General features: G+C 45.9%; 1 protein-coding gene across 2 annotated transcripts in view; it reads left to right on the forward strand.

Annotated features, from left to right (window-relative positions):
- The window catches only part of cacna2d3a (calcium channel, voltage-dependent, alpha 2/delta subunit 3a), a 404,301-nt gene that overhangs the window by 40,072 nt on the left and 338,900 nt on the right, over nt 1-25,329 (forward strand). For both annotated transcript variants that reach the window (XM_071348965.1, XM_071348967.1), the window contains exon 3: nt 6,287-6,403. In XM_071348965.1, coding sequence (XP_071205066.1) covers nt 6,287-6,403 — 117 coding nt within the window. The remainder of the gene's footprint in view (nt 1-6,286; nt 6,404-25,329) is intronic.

Consider the following 25,329-nt stretch of genomic DNA (forward strand, 5'->3'; position numbering starts at 1 on the left):
GCCAGGAGAGACTGACACGCATGTGACTGACACTTTCCCTCCGTGTACATCTAAGTGTAATACGTGCTGCTTTGTTCTGGACCAACTGCAATTTACCTATGTCCTTCTCTGCCGCACATGACCACACAGCAGTACTCCAGGTGTGACAAAACTAGGGCCTGTAGGAACCTGTCTGGTCGACTGAGATGTCAAGAAGGCAGAGAAAAGCACTATCATGGTGAGACCTCTTCTCATTTTAGCAACCATTGAGTCTATATGTTTTGACCATAAACGCTTGCCTACCTAGGGTTACACCCAGCACTTTAGTCTCCAACTTGCTCAATAGCCACATTATTCAATAATAGATCTAAAGGTTTAGTGTTGAGTGAAAAAATTCTGCTTTTAGTTTTTTTTATGTTTATCACCAGCCCGTTGCTAGTTACCCATTCTAAAACTGACCGGAGTGCTATGATGTTTATCACCAGCCCGTTGCTAGTTACCCATTCTAAAACTGACCGGAGTGCTATGATGTTTATCACCAGCCCGTTGCTAGTTACCCATTCTAAAACTGACCGGAGTGCTATGATGTTTATCACCAGCCCGTTGCTAGTTACCCATTCTAAAACTGACCGGAGTGCTATGATGTTTATCACCAGCCCGTTGCTAGTTACCCATTCTAAAACTGACCGGAGTGCTATGATGTTTATCACCAGCCCGTTGCTAGTTACCCATTCTAAAACTGACCGGAGTGCTATGATGTTTATCACCAGCCCGTTGCTAGTTACCCATTCTAAAACTGACCGGAGTGCTATGATGTTTATCACCAGCCCGTTGCTAGTTACCCATTCTAAAACTGACCGGAGTGCTATGATGTTTATCACCAGCCCGTTGCTAGTTACCCATTCTAAAACTGACCGGAGTGCTATGATGTTTATCACCAGCCCGTTGCTAGTTACCCATTCTAAAACTGACCGGAGCGCTATGATGTTTATCACCAGCCCGTTGCTAGTTACCCATTCTAAAACTGACCGGAGTGCTATGATGTTTATCACCAGCCCGTTGCTAGTTACCCATTCTAAAACTGACCGGAGTGCTATGATGTTTATCACCAGCCCGTTGCTAGTTACCCATTCTAAAACTGACCGGAGTGCTATGATGTTTATCACCAGCCCGTTGCTAGTTACCCATTCTAAAACTGACCGGAGTGCTATGATGTTTATCACCAGCCCGTTGCTAGTTACCCATTCTAAAACTGACCGGAGTGCTATGATGTTTATCACCAGCCCGTTGCTAGTTACCCATTCTAAAACTGACCGGAGTGCTATGATGTTTATCACCAGCCCGTTGCTAGTTACCCATTCTAAAACTGACCGGAGTGCTATGATGTTTATCACCAGCCCGTTGCTAGTTACCCATTCTAAAACTGACCGGAGTGCTATGATGTTTATCACCAGCCCGTTGCTAGTTACCCATTCTAAAACTGACCGGAGTGCTATGATGTTTATCACCAGCCCGTTGCTAGTTACCCATTCTAAAACTGACCGGAGTGCTATGATGTTTATCACCAGCCCGTTGCTAGTTACCCATTCTAAAACTGACCGGAGCGCTATGATGTTTATCACCAGCCCGTTGCTAGTTACCCATTCTAAAACTGACCGGAGTGCTATGATGTTTATCACCAGCCCGTTGCTAGTTACCCATTCTAAAACTGACCGGAGTGCTATGATGTTTATCACCAGCCCGTTGCTAGTTACCCATTCTAAAACTGACCGGAGTGCTATGATGTTTATCACCAGCCCGTTGCTAGTTACCCATTCTAAAACTGACCGGAGTGCTATGATGTTTATCACCAGCCCGTTGCTAGTTACCCATTCTAAAACTGACCGGAGCGCTATGATGTTTATCACCAGCCCGTTGCTAGTTACCCATTCTAAAACTGACCGGAGCGCTATGATGTTTATCACCAGCCCGTTGCTAGTTACCCATTCTAAAACTGACCGGAGTGCTATGATGTTTATCACCAGCCCGTTGCTAGTTACCCATTCTAAAACTGACCGGAGTGCTATGATGTTTATCACCAGCCCGTTGCTAGTTACCCATTCTAAAACTGACCGGAGCGCTATGATGTTTATCACCAGCCCGTTGCTAGTTACCCATTCTAAAACTGACCGGAGCGCTATGATGTTTATCACCAGCCCGTTGCTAGTTACCCATTCTAAAACTGACCGGAGTGCTATGATGTTTATCACCAGCCCGTTGCTAGTTACCCATTCTAAAACTGACCGGAGTGCTATGATGTTTATCACCAGCCCGTTGCTAGTTACCCATTCTAAAACTGACCGGAGCGCTATGTTTGGTGTCTCAATGCACAGGGATAATATAGTCAAAGGCAATACTACAGCACAATTGACATGACCATTTTCTTATTTTATTAAACTTTTATTTATACAGGTTTTTCTCATTGAGATAACATCTCTTTTTCAAGAGAGACCTGGTCCAACAACAGCAGGGGGAACAACGTTTCAGACAGAACAACTTATATACACGAACACAACATTGAACAAAACTATAGACACACATACAATACAACAATTACATATTACGTAAAGAAACACAAATGTCATGACTAAAAAACAGCTGTCCTAAAGACAGTTACACTCTTCCATGATATCTACATCGACCAAGTGTTTAAACTCCACAAACGTGACTAGATCATCAAATTTTAAAATGTTCAGGAGAGAATTCCAGGACCACGGAGCTGAGTAACTAAAACTATTTCTACCATGACCTGTTCTAATTCTTGGTACTGTTAAAAGCAAATGAGAATGGGACCGTAATTGATATTTATTTACTGACCTGATAAAAAAAAAAACGGAGATAAAATGGCATTTTACCCAATATGGCCTTATAAATCAGGGTATACCAGTGTTTAAGCCTACGCAAGGTCAATGACGACCACCCAACAGCGCTGTAGAGATCACAGTGATGTGTTACACGTTTTTGATAATGAACCTGAGGGCCACATGATATACTGAATCAAGTGTTCCCAGGGTAGTGGTTGAGGCCTGTACAGTATATATAAGTTCACTAAAATCTAAAACCGCCAGTAATGTACATCGTACCAGCTCCTTCCTGGCCTCCAGAGAAAACAAGCCTTATGCCGGTAATAAAAACCTATTCTCAGCTTGAGCTTCCTCATCAAGTTCTCTACATGCACAGTGAAGCTCAGCTTATCATCAGCCCACACTCCCAAATATGTGTACACTTTAATTTGCTCTATAGTATGTCCAACCAATGTAGCAATGACATGATTTGTAACATGCCTGGCATTTGAAAATACCATGCATTTTGTTTTACCTGAATTTAGAACCAGCTTTAAATCATACAGATTCTGTTGTATGGTGTTAAATGCTCTTTGGGCATTTTCAAAAGCTAAAGACAAACTAAACCACTTGAATAAAGAACAGTATCATCTGCATAAAAATGAACATCCACTGTTTCAATATGATCCTCAATGTTGTTGATATACAAAATGAACAACAGTGGGCCCAAAATAGAACCTTGCGGAACACCTGAATCAGATTTACAACCATCCGCCATTACACGTTGTATATGATTTGATAGGTCATTTATAAACCAATCTAGAGGCTTTTTATTTTTTTAAATTTTATTTAACCTTTATTTAACTAGGCAAGTCAATTAATAACAATTTATAAAATGCATGACCATTCATTCCACAACATGTTAACCTTTGCACCAGGACAGCATCGTCCACGGTGTCAAATGCCTTCGACAAATCAATAAAGACACACAGGGTAACTTCTTGTCAAGAGCCCAGTGGATGTCATTTAAAACCTTCAATGTTGCTGAAACAGTGCTGTGGCCAGACCTAAAACCTGATTGCATTCCATTTAAGATGTTGTTTTCTTGGAAATAGGCCTTCAGCTCCCTACTAACTAAGGACTCCAGTACCTTTGACAGTACAGACAGTTGTGATATGGGCCGATAGTTGCCAAGTAGCAAAGGATCTCCACCTTCCAGGAGAGGCTGTACTAAAGCAGATTTCCATAACTTGGGGATTTCCTTAATGTCAAGCGTGAGGTTAAAAATGCACGTTAAGGGGGAGCAATGATGTCTACAGCTAGGTGTAAGAGGCAGGGGTCTGGTTCATCAGGGCCACGGGATTTCTTTCTATCAATTTCTTTCAGGGCTTTACGCACTTGTAAAACAGAGAAGGATGAGAAGGAGAACCTGGTGAGGAAGGAGTGCACAGGGGTAAATTCACAGGGGGGCTTTAATATTTACAAATGAACTGCCTGTATCTAGAAAATGCTGATTTAAGAATAGAGGTTCTCTCAGTTACAATCTGTGTGTCTACCAACAATTGTTTGGGAAACAGTGTATCTTTTTTGCGCTCCAAACCTTTCACTACTTGCCTAACTTTGGAGGGATTATTTAAATGATCCGAAGTAGATTTAAGGCAGTGGTCTGCTTTGGCCAACACCTAACTCGTTAATTAAAACAAAGGCATAATTGACATAGACGTGAGCATTGCTGGTAAACAATGAAATCACCGATATGAAAAGCAAAAAAACAAATAACAAGAGGCGCGAACTGATTGACGAAAAATGCATGGAATTCGGACATATCCCTCCACACCTCCCACACTCGAAAGACAATACTATTGCACAATTGACATTACAATGGCCAATATCTAACTCTCCAGTTAATTTAAATGATGCCGTGTAGTAAATAGAATCCTACGATAATTCACTCTACAATGAACAGGAGTAAATGTTTACGTCTCTCACTCTGCAGTCTTTCTGTTGGGCAGCAGCAGCCTAAACAGTGGGTGTCTTACTCGTTAAAGCCATTTCATTTAGTTGCATTTCCTCTTGCTTTCCTTTTTGGTGGCGACCAGTTTTGCAGATCATGAACGAAATCCGACATTTCTTTCTCTCTTTCTCTCTCGCTCTCTCTTGCTCTCTCTCTATTCATCTCTATGTCATCCCTTCCCTCTCTGGGTAGCTATAGGATGGCGTGAGAGCGTTGCGTCTAAGCCCTTTGGCAGAACATTAGAGAGGCCAGTGCCATTTGATACCCCGGTAATCTTCCATTAAATCCCCTTGAGACTCAAACACAGCCGCCCTCAGCTCCGCAGGGAAACATTATTCCTCAGATGATCTTTAGAAAAACATGTTCCAACCAGGCACAGAGTGTGTGTGTGTGTGTGTGTGTGTGTGTGTGTGTGTGTGTGTGTGTGTGTGTGTGTGTGTGTGTGTGTGTGTGTGTGTGTGTGTGTGTGTGTGTGTGTGTCTGTCTGTCTGTCTGTCTGTCTGTCTGTCTGTCTGTCTGTCTGTCTGTCTGTCTGTCTGTCTGTCTGTCTGTCTGTCTGTCTGTCTGTCTGTCTGTCTGTCTGTCTGTCTGTCTGTCTGTCTGTCTGTCTGTCTGTCTGTCTGTCTGTCTGTCTGTCTGTCTGTCTGTCTGTCTGTCTGTATATATATATATCTGTCTGTCTGTCTGTCTGTCTGTCTGTCTGTCTGTCTGTCTGTCTGTCTGTCTGTCTGTCTGTCTGTCTGTCTGTCTGTCTGTCTGTCTGTCTGTCTGTCTGTCTGTCTGTCTGTCTGTCTGTCTGTCTGTCTGTCTGTCTGTCTGTCTGTCTGTCTGTCTGTCTGTCTGTCTGTCTGTCTGTCTGTCTGTCTGTCTGTCTGTCTGTCTGTCTGTCTGTCTGTCTGTCTGTCTGTCTGTCTGTCTGTCTGTCTGTCTGTCTGTCTGTCTGTCTGTCTGTCTGTCTGTCTGTCTGTCTGTCTGTCTGTCTGTCTGTCTGTCTGTCTGTCTGTCTGTCTGTCTGTCTGTCTGTCTGTCTGTGTGTGTGTGTGTGTGTGTGTGCTGAGAGTTTGTGGCATGTACAAGTGCTGGAATTATTAGGACTTAATGTCACCGCCCCAATGAGGTTGGTGGTGAATGTAAGCACCCCACTGTTACACAGTAATGAGATTTAACAGAGCTGATGTGGTCACTGGACATGGTGAGGCCTGATTTATGCTGTGTGTGTGTGCAAAGATAATGCTTTGCTAAGTGTGCATGTGTGTGCGTGCGTGTGTGTTGGTGGGGTCGATATGTCACTGGCTGGGGTTGGAATGGGTTTTGTGGTTGCCATTTGAGTTAGTTAGGTTACATTGTTGGTCAAAATATATTAATACATGACATTTTAATGCATTTTCTGATTTTGTGTGTTTTCTTACAAATGTTCTTGCTACAATGTGTATAATGAGGTCGTATGTGTGTGTACGTGTGTTTCTTACAGAAGTATAAGGAGTTTGAGCGAGCGGTGCGTGTAGAAGAGATAGATGGATTGAGGTTGGTGAAGAAGCTGGCTGAGAACATGGAGGAGATGTTCCACAAGAAGTCTGAAGCCATGAAGGTGAGTCAGTCAAGTCAACTGTCAAGTCTACTGAGTCAGTCAAGTCAATTCTGCACTACTGGAACAGAGGAAATGGAACAACTGTTAGAGAACACCAACTGAACACACTGGACCTGTTCAAACCAGTTTACACAGCCAGATCACCCTTGATACAAGTCAGTATTCAACGTCCATCCATATCTGAGGACGTTGGGAGATGACATGGAAACCAACCAGTAGGGGCAACAGCGAGCTCTGTTAACTTCAAGTAGGTTTTGGTTTTGCTAGAGCGTGGTGGACGGGCAGAAGCATCTGCCTCTGATTCTAAAGGTTGAAAGTTCAAATCCAGAAATAGAAATTAGATTTTTGATTTAAGCCTATCCCAAACCTTAACCAGTCATAGTTAATGCCTAGCCTTAAGATTTCGGAGTTAATGCCTAAACTTAACCTTAAACAGTTCGAAATTTGACGTTTGAGAAACATGGAAGAACGTCTAATTCTTGCGTGAGACTGTGAGAGCTAGTTGAGTTTGCAACATACATCAGCATGTAACCACATCAGAGACCATACAGTATGGTGATTATGATGGATTGCATAGCTGTAATATGGTGTCTACCACTTTATGCTGACTCAATGAACTTACCTTGTAAGAATGAACTCACTTCATTCTGCAACAACAAACACCTCTCTCTCTCTCTGTGAGGCTGAGACCCTATCTATCTATCTATCTATCTATCTATCTATCTATCTATCTATCTATCTATCTATCTATCTATCTATCTATCTATCTATCTATCTATCTATCTATCTATCTATCTATCTATCTATCTATCTATCTATCTATCTATCTATCTATCTATCTATCTATCTATCTATCTATCTATCTATCTATCTATCTATCTATCTATCTATGAATCCATCCACCCATCTATCTGTCCAGCCGTCCACCCATCCAGCCGTCCACCCATCCAGCCGTCCACCCATCCAGCCGTCCACCCATCCAGCCAGCCATCCATCCCTTGGTGTCTGTGTCACTCTATTGATCCCCTCTATCCCAACTATCTAAGAGGCCACTTTGGGACAGATTTAGGAGCTGTGTGTGTGTGTGTTTAATGGGGAGGGAGGGGTAGTGAAGGATGGAACCACGGCTCTCTGCTTTTATAGCTGCAGGTGATAGATCCTATCAGAGCTTACATGCTGCTGTTAACAGAAATTGGATTTCTATCTGAGTGTGTGTGTGTGTGTGTGTGTGTGTGTGTGTGTGTGTGTGTGTGTGTGTGTGTGTGTGTGTGTGTGTGTGTGTGTGTGTGTGTGTGTGTGTGTGTGTGTGTGTGTGTGTGTGTGTGTGTGTGTGTGTGTGTGTGTGTGTGCTTGTAGGTTTACATTAGTGGATTCGGCTATTTCAGCCACACCCGTTGCTGACAGGTCATGTAGTTTTGGTTATGTAGTTCAGCTAAACCTAGGTGTATGGCAGGACTTTTGGGGAAGTTGAAGCTCATTTACTGTATTTCTACACAATTTAAAAAACACTAAAATTATATTTGGAGAACAGCAAAAACAAACAAAATGACCCCAGCCATTCATGATCATTAATGTCCATTCTACAGACCTTTAAACCTGATATTGCGGTGATCTTCAATGGCCGTTCCACAGACCTTTAAACCTGATATTGCAGCCATTGATGATCACCGCAATATCAGGTTTAAAGGTCTGTGGAACCGCGTGTACAATGTCAACCACTACTGAACCTCATCATAAATTGACTGATTTAGTTGTGGAACGGCACATACAGTGCAACGTGAAATAGATGCTTAATACACAGTATCAAGTCACAACAAGGCCGATTTCAAATGCTTACATCAATGTGAAAGTAGCTGGAGCAAAAAACAGCTGACCCGAATGCAATCTGCCCAATTTATCCTACACATGCATTTCAAAGGACTTAATCTACAAGGACATATTCTTAGTCATACAAAATCGACCAAAGAATGACGAAAATCACAAAATACAAAAGGAAACTCTACACATTTAAACCATGTCCGTGATTCAGCACCTCTGAATGGACAGCGCCTCGGTACAGGTAGTCATAGTTCCGTGGTGCTGAATGGACAGCGCCTCGGTACAGGTAGTCATAGTTCCGTGGTGTGGTGCTGAATGGACAGCGCCTCGGTACAGGTAGTCATAGTTCCGTGGTGTGGTGCTGAATGGACAGCGCCTCGGTACAGGTAGTTATAGTTCCGTGGTGTGGTGCTGAATGGACAGTGCCTCGGTACAGGTAGTCATAGTTCCGTGGTGCTGAATGGACAGCGCCTCGGTACAGGTAGTCATAGTTCCGTGGTGTGGTGCTGAATGGACAGCGCCTCGGTACAGGTAGTCATAGTTCCGTGGTGTGGTGCTGAATGGACAGCGCCTCGGTACAGGTAATCATAGTTCCGTGGTGCTGAATGGACAGCGCCTCGGTACAGGTAGTCATAGTTCCGTGGTGTGGTGCTGAATGGACAGCGCCTCGGTACAGGTAGTCATAGTTCCGTGGTGTGGTGCTGAATGGACAGCGCCTCGGTACAGGTAGTCATAGTTCCGTGGTGCTGAATGGACAGCGCCTCGGTACAGGTAGTCATAGTTCCGTGGTGTGGTGCTGAATGGAACAGCGCCTCGGTACAGGTAGTTATAGTTCTGTGGCATGGTGCTGAATGGACAGCGCCTCGGTACAGGTAGTTATAGTTCTGTGGCGTGGTGCTGAATGGACAGTGCCTCGGTACAGGTAGTTATAGTTCCGTGGTGTGGTGCTGAATGGACAGCGCCTCGGTACAGGTAGTCATAGTTCCGTGGTGCTGAATGGACAGCGCCTCGGTACAGGTAGTCATAGTTCCGTGGTGTGGTGCTGAATGGACAGCGCCTCGGTACAGGTAGTCATAGTTCCGTGGTGTGGTGCTGAATGGACAGCGCCTCGGTACAGGTAATCATAGTTCCGTGGTGCTGAATGGACAGCGCCTCGGTACAGGTAGTCATAGTTCCGTGGTGTGGTGCTGAATGGACAGCGCCTCGGTACAGGTAGTCATAGTTCCGTGGTGTGGTGCTGAATGGACAGCGCCTCGGTACAGGTAGTCATAGTTCCGTGGTGCTGAATGGACAGCGCCTCGGTACAGGTAGTCATAGTTCCGTGGTGTGGTGCTGAATGGAACAGCGCCTCGGTACAGGTAGTTATAGTTCTGTGGCGTGGTGCTGAATGGACAGCGCCTCGGTACAGGTAGTTATAGTTCCGTGGTGTGGTGCTGAATGGACAGCGCCTCGGTACAGGTAGTTATAGTTCCGTGGTGTGGTGCTGAATGGAACAGCGCCTCGGTACAGGTAGTTATAGTTCTGTGGCATGGTGCTGAATGGACAGCGCCTCGGTACAGGTAGTCATAGTTCCGTGGTGCTGAATGGACAGCGCCTCGGTACAGGTAGTCATAGTTCCGTGGTGCTGAATGGACAGCGCCTCGGTACAGGTAGTCATAGTTCCGTGGTGTGGTGCTGAATGGAACAGCGCCTCGGTACAGGTAGTCATAGTTCTGTGGCGTGGTGCTGAATGGAACAGCGCCTCGGTACAGGTAGTCATAGTTCCGTGGTGCTGAATGGACAGCGCCTCGGTACAGGTAGTCATAGTTCCGTGGTGTGGTGCTGAATGGAACAGCGCCTCGGTACAGGTAGTTATAGTTCTGTGGCATGGTGCTGAATGGACAGCGCCTCGGTACAGGTAGTTATAGTTCTGTGGCGTGGTGCTGAATGGACAGCGCCTCGGTACAGGTAGTTATAGTTCCGTGGTGTGGTGCTGAATGGACAGCGCCTCGGTACAGGTAGTTATAGTTCCGTGGCGTGGTGATGAATGGACAGCGCCTCGGTACAGGTAGTTATAGTTCCGTGGCGTGGTGATGAATGGACAGCGCCTCGGTACAGGTAATCATTGTTTTGTGGCGTGGCGCCTCTATCTCGAACCCAACTATAGAATTATTCCGTTTGTGGGCAGTTAGACATTTTTGGGGCACAGTTAGGTAGCCTGCAATACGAAGGCCAAGGCACTCAGACCCTGTGTTGGGGAGAGCTACCGGCCTGTTGGTTTTCGCTAGATTGGGGTCGGAGCGAAAAGCTACAGGACGGTAGCTCTCCAGGAACAGGGTTGGAGAGCCCTGGCATAGGCTTATATTGAAATTGTAACTGGCACACAGAGCTTTAGAAATGGTAGGATCAATTGTAAATTGGCACTGAAAATGGTTTCCGACCCCCTGCTAAAGGCTATATGAAGCCACCCTTATGAAACGGCGCATACAGTCTACTATGACAGTGTCATTGTCTCGGGCGCTTTCCACTGTTCCACATAAGGTTAGCGCCCAGCTAATTTTAGCATTTGCCCGTCTGCAATATTTGCCAGGGAAGGAAAACATTCTGTATGGTGGCGCTGAGAATATTTAGATATTGCATCAACGAACAAGGCGGCTCGTAGAATATTGAAACATTTTGTGTCAGCAAGGTAGCTCTGAAAATATATATATTTTTTGTGTCAACAAGGTGGCTCTGAGAATATTAATATTGCGACATAGTAGCCAACTAGGAGGTGTCACGCGCATGTTTTTTCCCGGGCCAACTTGTCTCTGTCTGATATTATAGCTTTTCATAAGCAGCAGTTGCACTATCTGGGTGCTCATTATATAAAAGCAGTCGTATACATCCACTATAGCTAAAAAACTTAATATTTAATGATGTTTTGCCAGCAAAATGGATCTGTTAGAATATCTCATTTTAATTCAGGAAGATGGACAAACAAGACTGATAGAGTGAGAGGTGGAAATGCATTATTCCAGAGATAGGCAGTCTACAGGTGGGGATTGGGGATGCTGGCAGAGGATCATAGCTGCAGGAAGTAGGGCAGCTGAGGGTGCTGCAGCACCTCCTGAAAAATAATAAACAAAATATATATATAAAAAAATTTGAGGGTACTGAAATTAATTTTTTCACAAAAGTAGTGCACTGGTCCTTTATTTGTATTAGCAGACCATATAGATGTTTGCAGCGCTGGCAAAAACTTGTTTTCAGCATCTCTGCTTTGGCAAAAAAGGTAGTTGTATAATTAAGAGCAGTACCTTGCAGGATCCAATAGTTGGAATTGTAAGAGTGGTTGCCCTGTCCCTTTTCTCTGCTATTGACATTCTAATGGCATCCAGAAAGAACAAAACCCTGTACTCAAACATTTACATCAGAAGGTGCAACGTTATAGGCAAAGACACAAAACATTCCATCAAATTATATATTTTTATTGATCAAATAACATTGATAACATTGAATAACATTGAAAACAACCCCTTTTTTTGTGCAGTATTAATATACCAGCCTTAGAAACCACTTGTACATAATGTAAATGTACATTACTGTTTTGCACATAAGCTGGTCATCTAGGTTTGTACCTGTACTGCAGGAGGCTGCTCATCTAGGTTTGTACCTGTACTGCAGGGGCTGCTCATCTAGGTTTGTACCTGTACTGCAGGAGGCTGCTCATTTAGGTTTGTACCTGTACTGCAGGAGGCTGCTCATCTAGGTTTGGACCTGTACTGCAGGAGGCTGCTCATCTAGGTTTGGACCTGTACTGCAGGAGGCTGCTCATCTAGGTTTGTACCTGTACTGCAGGAGGCTGCTCATCTAGGTTTGTACCTGTACTGCAGGAGGCTGCTCATCTAGGTTTGTACCTGTACTGCAGGAGGCTGGTCATCTAGGTTTGTACCTGTACTGCAGGAGGCTGCTCATCTAGGTTTGTACATGTACTGCAGGAGGCTGCTCATCTAGGTTTGGACCTGTACTGCAGGAGGCTGCTGAGGGGACAGCTCATAATAATAATAACAGCTCATAATAATGGCCAGAACGGAGCAGATGGAATGGCATCAAACACCTGGAAACCGTGGAAACCATGTGTTTGATGTATTTGGCACCATTCCGCTAATTCCACTCTAGTCATTACTACGGGCCCATTTTCCCCAATTAAGGTGCCACCAACCTCCTGTGACCTTTAGACTTTCCATCCCCATGAGGAAAAAATCAGATGAACTGTTTTGTACAGATAATTATCACACTCAAGTTACAAATGCTGGTAAACACAAAACAAATCACAAAAGTAGTGCACTGGGCCTTTACTAGTCCTGCATTAGTGGACTGAGATAGGGAAAGGGGAAAGGGTGACACCTAGTCAGTTGTACAACTGAATGCCTTCAACTGAAATGTGTCTTCCGCATTTAACCCAACCCCTCTGAATCAGAAAGACATCTTCATTGCAGGCATTTTGTCGCTGCAAGACTATGTCGCTCTTGCTGCTGGTGATTCTCTGATCCACCTCTATGCAGATGACACCATTCTGTATACTTCTGGCCCCTCTTTGGACATTGTGTTAACTAACCTCCAGACGAGCTTCAGTGCCATACAACTCTCCTTCCGTGGCCTCCAACTGCTCTTAAATGCAAGTAAAACTAAATGCATGCTATTCAATCGATCACTGCCCGCACCTGCCCGCCCATCCAGCATCACTACTCTGGACGGCTCTGACCAAAATTAAATCTAGAATCGGCTTCCTATATCGCAACAAAGCATCCCTCACTCATGCTGCCAAACATATCCTCGTAAAACTGGCCATCCTACTGATCCTCGACTTCGGCGATGTCATTTACAAAATAGCCTCCAACACTGTACTCAACAGTGCCATCCGTTTTGTCACCAAAGCCCCATACACTACCCACCATTGCGACCTGTACGCTCTCGTTGGTTGGCCCTCGCTTAATACTCATCGCCAAACCCACTGGCTACAGGTCATCTACAAGTCTCTGCTAGGTAAAGCCCCGCCTTATCTCAGCTCACTGGTCACCATAGCAGCACCCACCTGTAGCACACGCTCCAGGAGGTATATCTCACCGGTCACCCCCAAAGCCAATTCCTCCTTTGGTCGCCTTTCCTTCCAGTTCTCTGCTGCCAATGACTGGAATGAACTGCAAAAATCACTGAAGCTGGAGACTCATATCTCCCTCACTAACTTTAAGCACCAGCTGTCAGAGCAGCTCACAGATCACTGCACCTGTACATAGCCCATCTGTAAACAGCCCACCTATCTACCTCATCCCCATGCTGTATTTATTTATTTATCTTCCTCCTTTGCACCCAAGTATCTCTACTTGCACATTCATCTTCTGCACATCTACCATTCCAGTGTTTAATTGCTATATTGTAATTACTTCGCCACCATTGCCTATTTACTCCCTTAACTCCCTTATCTTACCTCATTCGCACTCACTGTATATAGACTTTTTTGTTTTCTTATTTTTTCTACTGTATTATTGACTGTATGTTTTGTTTATTCCATGTGTAACTCTTTGTTGTTGTATGTGTCGAATTGCTATGCTTTATCTTGGCCAGGTCGCAGTTGCAAATGAGAACTTGTTCTCAACTAGCCTACCTACAGCTATCACAACCTATAATTTAAAAGCAATAAAATAGCTTTTGGTTTCGATTGGTCACCAAAAAAAGGACAATGAACTGAAACCTCGAAAGAGTCATGAATCTACAAAACCCTCGTTCACATGTTGTTCAACATAGGGGGACTATTGGAGCTGTCATTTGTGATTGCAAACGTGTGCTTTAAACAATGGACATTTGTTGATTGCTAGGCATGCAAATAAGATGATTTCTTGATGCATTTGAGACGAGGTCTAGTTGTGGCCGCAACCGGACTAGAATTTGAGGACTCATGGTGGAATGCATCGCTTACTGCCGTGAGGGCAATACGCACAATATCGTTTGTGAACTGCAGCACCCCAAACGATTAATTCTAGAGTTCGAGTTTGTTGAGCAGAGGCTGTGTATGTTTTGGTTCAACAAAGGTGTGTCCATAATAACATTCAATAATCAACTAATTACATTAATTCTTGCACCATGTGATCAATGATCAGTTTGAAACTTTTTATTCTCTATGCTGCCTGCAGCATGATCTATTTTCCTGCGCACATGACCGGTCAAAAGTTTAATAACACCTACTCATTCAAAGATTTTTCTTTATTTTACTATTTTCCAAATTGTTAAATAACAGTGAAAGAAATCAAAACCATGAAATAAAACATATGGAATCATGTAGTAACCTAAAAAGTGTTAAACAAATTAAATATATTTGATATTTGAAATTATTCAAGTAGCCACCCTTTGCCTTGATGACAGCTTTGCACATGCTTTGCATTCTCTCAAACAGATTTACCTGGAATGCTTTTCCAACAGTCTTGAAGGAATTCCCACATATGCTGAGCACTTTTCCTTCACTCTGCGGTCCGACTCATCCCAGAACATCTCAATTTGGTTGAGGTCAGGGGATTGTGGAGGCCAGATCATCTGATGCAGCACAGTTGCAGTGTGTTGGGTCATTGTCCTGTTGAAAAACAAATGATAGTCCCACTAAGCCCAAACCAGATGGGATGGTGTATTGCTGCAGAATGCTGTGGTAACCATGCTGGTTAAGTGTGCTTTGAATTCTAAATAAATCACAGACAGTGTCACCAGAATTTGGACTCTAAACCAAAGGAGTCATTTCCACCGGTCTAATGTCCATTGCTTGTGTTTGTTTGCCCAAGCAAGTCTCTTCTTCTTATTGGTGTCCTTTAGTAGTAGTTTCTTTGCAGCAATTCGACCACCATCATGTGGTGTGATGTTGAGGCCAGAACACTGGACTGATGTGGTGTGATGTTGAGGCCAGAACACTGGGCTGATGTGGTGTGATGTTGAGGCCAGAACACTGGACTGATGTGGTGTGATGTTGAGGCCAGAACACTGGACTGATGTGGTGTGATGTTGAGGCCAGAACACTGGACTGATGTGGTGTGATGTTGAGGCCAGAACACTGGACTGATGTGGTGTGATGTTGAGGCCAGAACACTGGGCTGATGTGGTGTGATGTTGAGGCCAGAACACTGGACTGATGTGGTGTGATGTTGAGGCCAGAACACTGGACTGATGTGGTGTGATGTTGAGGCCAGAACACTGGACTGATGTGGTGTGATGTTGAGGCCAGAACACTGGGCTGATGTGGTGTGATGTTGAGGCCAGAACACTGGACTGATGTGGTGTGATGTTGAGGCCAGAACACTGGGCTGATGTGGTGTGATGTTGAGGCCAGAACACTGGACTGATGTGGTGTGATGTTGAGGCCAGAACACTGGGCTGATGTGGTGTGATGTTGAGGCCAGAACACTGGACTGTTGTTCCTTCTTTAGGTATCTCAGACAGAGAAGGGACACCTCACCTTTTCTGTCTGCCCCCTCCCCTGTCCCCTGTGTACCCCCTCCCCTGTCTACGCCATCTCCCCCATCTTCCTCCCGCTCTGTCTGTTCCATGGCTCACCCCTCTCCTCTCCTCTCCTCCCTTCTCCTCCCCTCTCCTCCTCTCTCTCTGGTAAAGTCATTGTGGCGCTCCAGCGATTCAATTTCCGTGCGAGCGCTCTCCCCTGTCCGTCGCCGCGGTTTTATCTCCCTGTTTCCACAAAGATTCCTGCTCTTTATCGCTCGCCGCCACCTGCCGAGAGGCAGAGTGCTCCATTGTGTGTTGTGTGTGTGTGTGTGTCTGTCAGTATGTGTGTCTGTGTGTGTATCTGTCAGTGCCTGTGTGTTGGAATGCGTGTGTGTGTTTCTGTCAGTGCCTGTGTTTATCAAGGGGAATATGAAACAGAGTCTGTTGTTTTGTTGGGTGTGTGAAAGAGAATGAGAGGTAAAGGGACAAAACTGTGCTGCTTAGAATAACTTTAACATGCAATCAAATTTGTCAACAGCTTAAGAGATTATGTAAATATTTTGTCAGTGTAACTGTTAGTAAGTGTGAGTGTGTCTGTCCATGTGTGTGTCTGTCCATGTGTGTGTCTGTCCATATGTGTCTCTGTCCATGTGTGTCTGTCCATGTGTGTCTGTACATGTGTGTCTGTACATGTGTGTGTCTGTCCATGTGTGTCTGTCCATGTGTGTGTCTGTACATGTGTGTCTGTCCATGTGTGTGTCTGTCCATGTGTGTCTCTGTCCATGTGTGTCTGTCCATGTGTGTGTCTGTACATGTGTGTCTGTCCATGTGTGTGTCTGTCCATGTGTGTCTGTCCATGTGTGTCTCTGTCCATGTGTGTCTGTCCATGTGTGTGTCTGTACATGTGTGTCTGTCCATGTGTGTGTCTGTCCATGTGTGTCTCTGTCCATGTGTGTCTGTCCATGTGTGTTTGTCCATGTGTGTCTGTACATGTGTGTCTGTACATGTGTGTCTGTCCATGTGTGTCTGTCCATGTGTGTGTCTGTCCATGTGTGTCTGTCCATGTGTGTGTCTGTCCATGTGTGTGTCTGTCCATGTGTGTCTGTCCATGTGTGTCTGTCCATGTGTGTGTCTGTCCATGTGTGTCTGTCCATGTGTGTGTCTGTCCATGTGTGTCTGTCCATGTGTGTGTCTGTGCATGTGTGTCTGTCCATGTGTGTGTCTGTCCATGTGTGTCTGTCCATGTGTGTGTCTGTCCATGTGTGTGTCTGTCCATGTGTGTCTGTCCATGTGTGTGTCTGTCCATGTGTGTGTCTGTCCATGTGTGTCTGTCCATGTGTGTGTCTGTCCATGTGTCTGTCCATGTGTGTGTCTGTCCATGTGTGTGTCTGTCCATGTGTGTGTCTGTCCATGTGTGTCTGTCCATGTGTGTCTGTCCATGTGTGTGTCTGTCCATGTGTGTCTGTCCATGTGTGTCTGTCCATGTGTGTGTCTGCCCATGTGTGTGTCTGTCCATGTGTGTGTCTGTCCATGTGTGTGTCTGTCCATGTGTGTGTCTGTCCATGTGTGTGTCTGTCCATGTGTGTGTCTGTCCATGTGTGTCTGTCCATGTGTGTCTGTCCATGTGTGTCTGTCCATGTGTGTGTCTGTCCATGTGTGTGTCTGTCCATGTGTGTGTCTGTCCATGTGTGTGTCTGTCCATGTGTGTGTCTGTCCATGTGTGTGTCTGTCCATGTGTGTCTGTCCATGTGTGTCTGTCCATGTGTGTCTGTCCATGTGTGTGTCTGTCCATGTGTGTGTCTGTCCATGTGTGTGTCAGTCCATGTGTGTGTCTGTCCATATGTGTGTCTGTCCATGTGTGTGTCTGTCCATGTGTGTGTCTGTCCATGTGTGTGTCTGTCCATGTGTGTTTCTGTCCATGTGTGTCTGTCCATGTGTGTGTCTGTCCATGTGTGTGTCTGTCCATGTGTGTGTTTTTTGATTTACTATCCCTTGTGGGGACCAGAAGTGGGGACATTTCCTCAGTTCCCACAAGGAAAAAGGCTATTTTAGGTTTAAAGGTTAGGTTTTTGTAATGGGAATTAATACTAAAACAAACATATGTGTGCCTGCAAGTGTGTGTCTGTGTGTGTCTGCGTTTGTCGGTGTTTCATCCCTCTGTTATCGTCTCCTTGCTAATGTCGAGAGCGTTGCCTTTCTGGGCATCTGAAAAAGAGCTGTCTTGTATTGCTTTTAATTGCAGCTCTGCCATTATAGATAAGAGGGCCAATCAGGCAGTGCTTGAGAGTAAACATGGCCTGGAAGGACTGTGTGTGTGTGTGTGTGTGTGTGTGTGTGTGTGTGTGTGTGTGTGTGTGTGTGTGTGTGTGTGTGTGTGTGTGTGTGTGTGTGTGTGTGTGTGTGTGTGTGTGTGTCCGGCCCCAACAAACATCCTAGCACAATTGTTACTTTTTAATTAGTATTACCTTTATCAAGCCCAGAGTCAGGAGAAGATTATCACTGTCTAGCAGACAGCTGCCTCTCTCTCTCTCTCTCTCTCTCTCTCTCTCTCTCTCTCTCTCGCTCTCTTGCTCTCTTGTCGGCGTAATGGGAAATAACGAGGACAGCCGTTGGAAAACATGGAACTTGTTGTTATCAGAGTTGAAAGACACACAGCCATTGTAATGTCCTGTTTGAAGTAAAGCACAATTGTGTTTCAAATTACAATTACAAATGGACTTCAAAGCAGCTTTATGCCTCTGTGCTGCTGTTGCCTGCGGTCTAATGGCACTGATTCAGAGTACTGTACCTACAATTATAATTTATCTGTGACATGTAGCTCTCCCCCTTCCCCTCCCCTCTCTTCTCCACTCCCTTCCCCTCTCTTTATTTCTCTCTTCCTTTCTTCCTCTGTTCTACTCTCCTCCTCTCATCTACTCTACCTTCCTCTCCTCTTCCCTCTCTCCTCTCCTGTCCCCATCTTCCTCTCCTCTCTTCCTCTCATCTCCTCACCTCCTCTCCCCTCTCCTACTTTCTTTTCCCCTTCCTCCTCTCCTCTCCTTTCCTCTCCTCTCCTCTCCTCTCCTCTCCTCTCCTCTCCTCTCCTCTCCTCTCCTCTCCTCTCCTCTCCTCTCCTCTCCTCTCCTCTCTCATCTCTTCCTCTCCTCTCCCCTTCCCGCTCTCATCTCTTCCTCTCCTCTCCTCTCCTCTCCTCTCCTCTCCTCTCCTCTCCTCTCCTCTCCTCTCCTCTCCTCTCCTCTCCTCTCCTCTCCTCTCCTCTCCTCTTCGCTCTCTCATCTCTTCCGCTCCTCTCCCCTTCCCTCTCTCATCTCTTTCGCTCCTCTCCCCTTCCCTCTCTCATCTCTTCTGCTCCACTCTCCTGACTCAGCCCTAACACATCACAGTGATGGAGGGTTCAGATAGCTCTTCTGGTAATTTCACCGGCTGTCCCCTGTCTTGGATCACTGTCACAACATTAAGGAAATGTGTGTGTGTGTGTGTGTGTGTGTGTGTGTGTGTGTGTGTGTGTGTGTGTGTGTGTGTGTGTGTGTGTGTGTGTGTGTGTGTGTGTGTGTGTGTGTGTGTGTGTGTGTGTGTGTGTGTGTGTGTGTGTGTGTGTGTGTGTGTGTGTGTGTGTGTGTGTGTGTGTGCGTCTATAGGTGTCAGGACAGAGGTTTCCTCCCTGTGAGAGTGGTGTCACTGATAAACAGACGAGATAGACAGGAGGGTGGAGAGAAGAGGAAGAGGGGTAGAGAGATGTAGAGGAAGGGATAGAGAACGTGAGGGAGAAAAAAATATGTCAGAAGAGTGAGAAAGAAAGGGGGAGACTGATGAAGTGAGGGATACAGAGGACATGAAGGCTGAAAGGAGGACAGGAGAGAGTTATAATAGGGAAAGGGGGAGTCAGATAGAAGAAGAGGTATACGTAGGGAAAAGAGCAACAAGATCTCACAGTTTCCTTCAAAACTCTACGTATTATGGTCTATTTTTGACACATTCATTCCTCATGGTTAACGGGTTAATTCTGTGTGGTTACAGGCTAAAAACAGAAACAACTGAAAGGTTTTACATTTTAGGCATTCATTCCAAGGGGTTAAGGTTAGAGTTAAGGTTAGGGTTAAGGTTAGGGTTAAGGTTAGGGTTAAGGTTAGGGTTAGGGCTAAGGTTAGGGTTAAGGTTAGGGTTAAGGTTAGGGTTAGATTAGGGTTAAGGTTAGGGTTAGGGCTAAGGTTAGGGTTAAGGTTAGGGTTAGATTAGGGTTAGATTAGGGTTAAGGTTAGGGTTAGGTTTATGATAAGTTCTGTTTTTTGAGGTTTTGCACCTTGCGTTGCACTGGCCTATTGTGATCTCTGTTATTGCTTCCATTCTGGGTTTATTGGAAGGTTTGTGTGGATGAGAAAATATGAGATGTATGAATAGTTTACCTACACTTACACTTTGCCATTCAATCCCAGTGGAGCCAAAGATCTAAGGGTGGCTATCCACTTGGATTCTGCGGCCTTTCTCTGGGCTATGGTCCAGGTGGAGACAGTTTCTAGCCCAGTGATGTTCAGATGTATTATAGGGTGTGTTTGGAAATGTGTGACTAGATGTGTAGGCAATTTATCATTAGTGATTGTATACAGATGTTGTTTGAGACGTGTTAAAATTGTAGATCCAGTTTCCCCCACATAGATTTTTTGACATAATGCACAGGTGATTGCATAGACGATGTTGGTGCTGTTTATGTTCATCAGTTGTTTGATTGGGCTAAAGGTGTGTGCGTGTGGGTTGTGTATGTTTGTCAGTTGTCTGTAGTAGTGATTTTCCGTGGGTACTGAGGGAGAGGGTATGTTCGAAAATGTTGCGCTAAGAGGTCCTTCAGATTGGGATTCCTCCTGTATGCTGAGATGGTTCGGAATGGTTGTAGTGGGGGGAAGGCATGAGGTGTATTTAAAAATGTGCTTGTTAGTCGTAGGTGTATGCGTTGATTTGTGTGTGAGTAGGTGCTAATAATAGGTAACTTCTGGGGTTCAGGCCCTGTACTCAAGATGGGAGTGGGGTTAGGGTTAGGGTTAAGGTTAGGGTTGAGCTTAGGGTTCGGGTTGGTGTCAGGAACAGTACCACCTGGGTTAGGGTTAGGGTTAAGGTTAGGGTTAAGGTTAGGGTTAAGGTTAGGGTTAAGGTTAGGGTTAAGGTTAGGGTTAGGGCTATGGGTTATGGGTTAGGTTTAAGGTTAGGGTTAGGGTTAAGGTTAGGGTTAAGGTTAGGGCTATGGTTTGGGTTAAGGTTAGGGTTAAGGTTAGGGTTAAGGTTAGGGTTAGGTCTATGAGTTAGGGTTGGAATCCAAGATGGCGTAGCAGTCGGACGTGTGTTTGTCTTGTCTTGTCCCGTGTAAATAGTCCTCGTATTTTTCGTATACATTTCGTATATATTTTAATTTCACTTTCCATCTAGGAACTGAATATACATTCCTACATTCCGCCTCACCCAATGTGGTACGGACCTGCTATTTTTTATACTTTAGAACCGTAACCCCAATCAGAAGCTAGCCAGATAACTAGCTACTAGCTAGTAGTCAGTTAGCCACTGCTGCGGTCTTCACCCTTAACTCGGACACAGCCAGCTTCAGCTCGGGCCAATACCTGCCAGTCTGCAAGCGCGATATCAACCCAGAGCATATAGGACTGCTTTTTCTCTACCACATCACCGGATTCCTGACGCAAGCTCTGGACAATTACACCGTATCATCACAGCTAGCTAGCTGCAACCGAGTGGCTACTACTGGCTAACACCTCTGTCCCGAAGCAAGCACCAGTTAGCCTTGAGCTAGCCTCGAGCTAGGCCCATCTGCCGGCTAGCCGAAGAGGTCTACCAGCGAATTCTTGGGCTACAATACCTCTTTTGCCAATTGGACTGGACCTTTTTTGCCGACACAGAGCCCTGCCAATCCATCACAACTGGTCTAAATCAGCTACAAGCTAATTTAGCCGTTTATTTGCCGCTGCTAGTAGCTTTTACCTTCTGCACAGACACCAGCCCTGTTATTAGCCTGGATATTACTCACCAATTTACCAGCATCGGACTGTCTCTCGACAACAACGCCGGATTCCTGCCGTAATCCCTGAGCCACTACTTCTGATCCTCACAGCTAGCGCAGCTAGCGCCACTGCCACGAAGCTAGCACCAGTTAGCAAACACAATTCTACAATTCACAACCTCTCTTTCGCCATCCGGCTTGGATTCTCTGTCGACACGACCACGTCTGAGCAGACCCCCTCCGTCTGAGCAGACCACCCCCCGGGCTACTAACTTTAAACGCCGCGTGCTAGCTTAGTGGAGGCCTCCCTGCTCCATCTACGGCTGCCCCCTGGACACTATGATCACTTGGCTACATAGCTGATGCATGCTTGACTGTCCATTAATTCACGGTACTCCATTCTGTTTATTTGTGTTTTATCTGTCGGCTCTGTGCTTTAACTCAGGATCTGTGTGTAGTTAATCCGACCCTCTCTGCCTAGTCGTCGCCATTTTTACCTGTTGTTGCTGTGTTAGACTAGCACCCTGTTATTGCTGCTGTTATCTTACCTGTTGTTTTAGCTAGCTCTCCCAATCAAGACCTGCAATCACTTTATGCCTTATTGTATGTCTCTCTCAAATATCAATATGCCTTGCATACTGTTGTTCAGGCTAGTTATCATTATCATTGTTTTGGTTTGCAATGGACCCTGTAGTTCCACTCTCCGTACCTCTGACACCTCCTTTGTCCCACCCCCCACACATGCGGTGACCTCACCCATTGAGACCAGCATGTCCAGAGATACAACCTCTCTTATCATCACCCAGTGCCTGGGCTTGCCTCCGCTGTACCCGCGCCCCACCATACCCCTGTCTGCACATTATGCCCAGAATCTATTCTACCACGCCCATAAATCTGCTCCTTTTATTCTTTGTCCCCAACGCTCTAGGCGACCAGTTTTGATAGCCTTTAGCCGCACCCTCATCCTACTACTCCTCTGTTCCTCGGGTGATGTGGAGGTAAACCCAGGCCCTGCATGTCCCCAGTCACCCTCATTTGTTGACTTCTGTGATCGAAAAAGCCTTGGCCTCATGCATGTCAACATCAGAAGCCTCCTCCCTAAGTTTGCCTTACTCACCGCTTTAGCACACTCTGCCAACCCTGATGTCCTTGCCGTGTCCGAATCCTGGCTTAGGAAGGCCACCAAAAATTCTGGGATTTCCATACCCAACTATAACACTTTCCGTCAAGATAGAACTGCCAAAGGGGGAGGAGTTGCAATCTACTGCAGAGATAGCCTGCAAAGTTCTGTCATACTTTCCAGGTCTATGCCCAAACAGTTCGAACTTCTAATTTTAAAAATTAATCTCTCCAGAAATAAGTCTCTCACTGTTGCCGCCTGCTACCGACCCCCCTCAGCTCCCAGCTGTGCCCTGGACACCATCTGTGAATTGATCGCTCCCCATCTAGCTTCAGAGTTTGTTCTGTTAGGTGACCTAAACTGGGATATGCTTAACACCCCGGCAGTCCTACAATCCAAGCTTGATGCCCTCAATCTCACACAAATCATCAAGGAACCCACCAGGTACAACCCTAAATCCGTAAACATGGGCACCCTAATAGACATTATCCTGACCAACCTGCCCTCCAAATACACCTCTGCTGTCTTCAATCAAGATCTCAGCGATCACTGCCTCATTGCCTGTATCCGCCACGGGTCCGCGGTCAAACGACCACCCCTCATCACTGTCAAACGCTCCCTAAAACACTTCTGCGAGCAGGCCTTTCTAATCGACCTGGCCCGGGTACCCTGGAAGGATATTGACCTCATCCCGTCAGTTGAGGATGCCTGGTCATTCTTTAAAAGTTACTTCCTCACCATATTAGACAAGCATGCTCCGTTCAAAAAATGCAGAACCAAGAACAGATATAGCCCTTGGTTCACTCCAGACCTGACTGCCCTCGACCAGCACAAAAACATCCTGTGGCGAACTGCAATAGCATCGAAGAGCCCCCGCGATATGCAACTGTTCAGGGAAGTCAGGAACCAATACACGCAGTCAGTCAGGAAAGCAAAGGCCAGCTTTTTCAAGCAGAAATTTGCATCCTGTAGCTCTAACTCCAAAAAGTTCTGGGATACTGTAAAGTCCATGGAGAACAAGAGCACCTCCTCCCAGCTGCCCACTGCACTGAGGCTAGGTAACACGGTCACCACCGATAAATCCGTGATAATCGAAGACTTCAACAAGCATTTTTCAATGGCTGGCCATGCCTTCCTCCTGGCGACTCCAACCTTGGCCAACAGCCCCGCCCCCCCCGCTGCTACTCGCCCAAGCCTCCCCAGCTTCTCCTTTACCCAAATCCAGATAGCAGATGTTCTGAAAGAGCTGGAAAACCTGGACCCATACAAATCAGCTGGGCTTGACAATCTGGACCCCCTATTTCTGAAACTGTCCGCCGCCATTGTCGCACCCCCTATTACCAGCCTGTTCAACCTCTCCTTCGTATCATCTGAGATCCCCAAGGATTGGAAAGCTGCCGCGGTCATCCCCCTCTTCAAAGGGGGAGACACCCTGGACCCAAACTGTTACAGACCTATATCCATCCTGCCCTGCCTATCTAAGGTCTTCGAAAGCCAAGTCAACAAACAGATCACTGACCATCTCGAATCCCACCGTACCTTCTCCGCTGTGCAATCCGGTTTCCGAGCCGGTCACGGGTGCACCTCAGCCACGCTCAAGGTACTAAACGATATCATAACCGCCATCGATAAAAGACATTACTGTGCAGCCGTCTTCATCGACCTGGCCAAGGCTTTCGACTCTGTCAATCACCATATTCTTATCGGCAGACTCAGTAGCCTCGGTTTTTCTAATGACTGCCTTGCCTGGTTCACCAACTACTTTGCAGACAGAGTTCAGTGTGTCAAATCGGAGGGCATGTTGTCCGGTCCTCTGGCAGTCTCTATGGGGGTACCACAGGGTTCAATTCTCGGGCCGACTCTTTTCTCTGTATACATCAATGATGTTGCTCTTGCTGCGGGCGATTCCCTGATCCACCTCTACGCAGACGACACCATTCTATATACTTCCGGCCCTTCCTTGGACATTGTGCTATCTAACCTCCAAACGAGCTTCAATGCCATACAACACTCCTTCCGTGGCCTCCAACTGCTCTTAAATGCTAGTAAAACCAAATGCATGCTTTTCAACCGTTCGCTGCCTGCACCCGCACGCCCGACTAGCATCACCACCCTGGACGGTTCCGACCTAGAATATGTGGACATCTATAAGTACCTAGGTGTCTGGCTAGACTGCAAACTCTCCTTCCAGACTCATATCAAACATCTCCAATCCAAAATCAAATCAAGAATCGGCTTTCTATTCCGCAACAAAGCCTCCTTCACTCACGCCGCCAAACTTACCCTAGTAAAACGGACTATCCTACCGATCCTCGACTTCGGCGATGTCATCTACAAAATAGCTTCCAATACTCTACTCAGCAAACTGGATGCAGTTTATCACAGTGCCATTCGTTTTGTTACTAAAGCACCTTATACGACCCACCACTGCGACCTGTATGCCCTAGTCGGCTGGCCCTCGCTACATGTTCGTCGTCAGACCCACTGGCTCCAGGTCATCTACAAGGCTATGCTAGGTAAAGTGCCGCCTTATCTCAGTTCACTGGTCAC

The sequence above is a fragment of the Salvelinus alpinus genome, chromosome 17, assembly GCF_045679555.1.
Source record: "Salvelinus alpinus chromosome 17, SLU_Salpinus.1, whole genome shotgun sequence".
Taxonomy (NCBI): domain Eukaryota; kingdom Metazoa; phylum Chordata; class Actinopteri; order Salmoniformes; family Salmonidae; genus Salvelinus; species Salvelinus alpinus.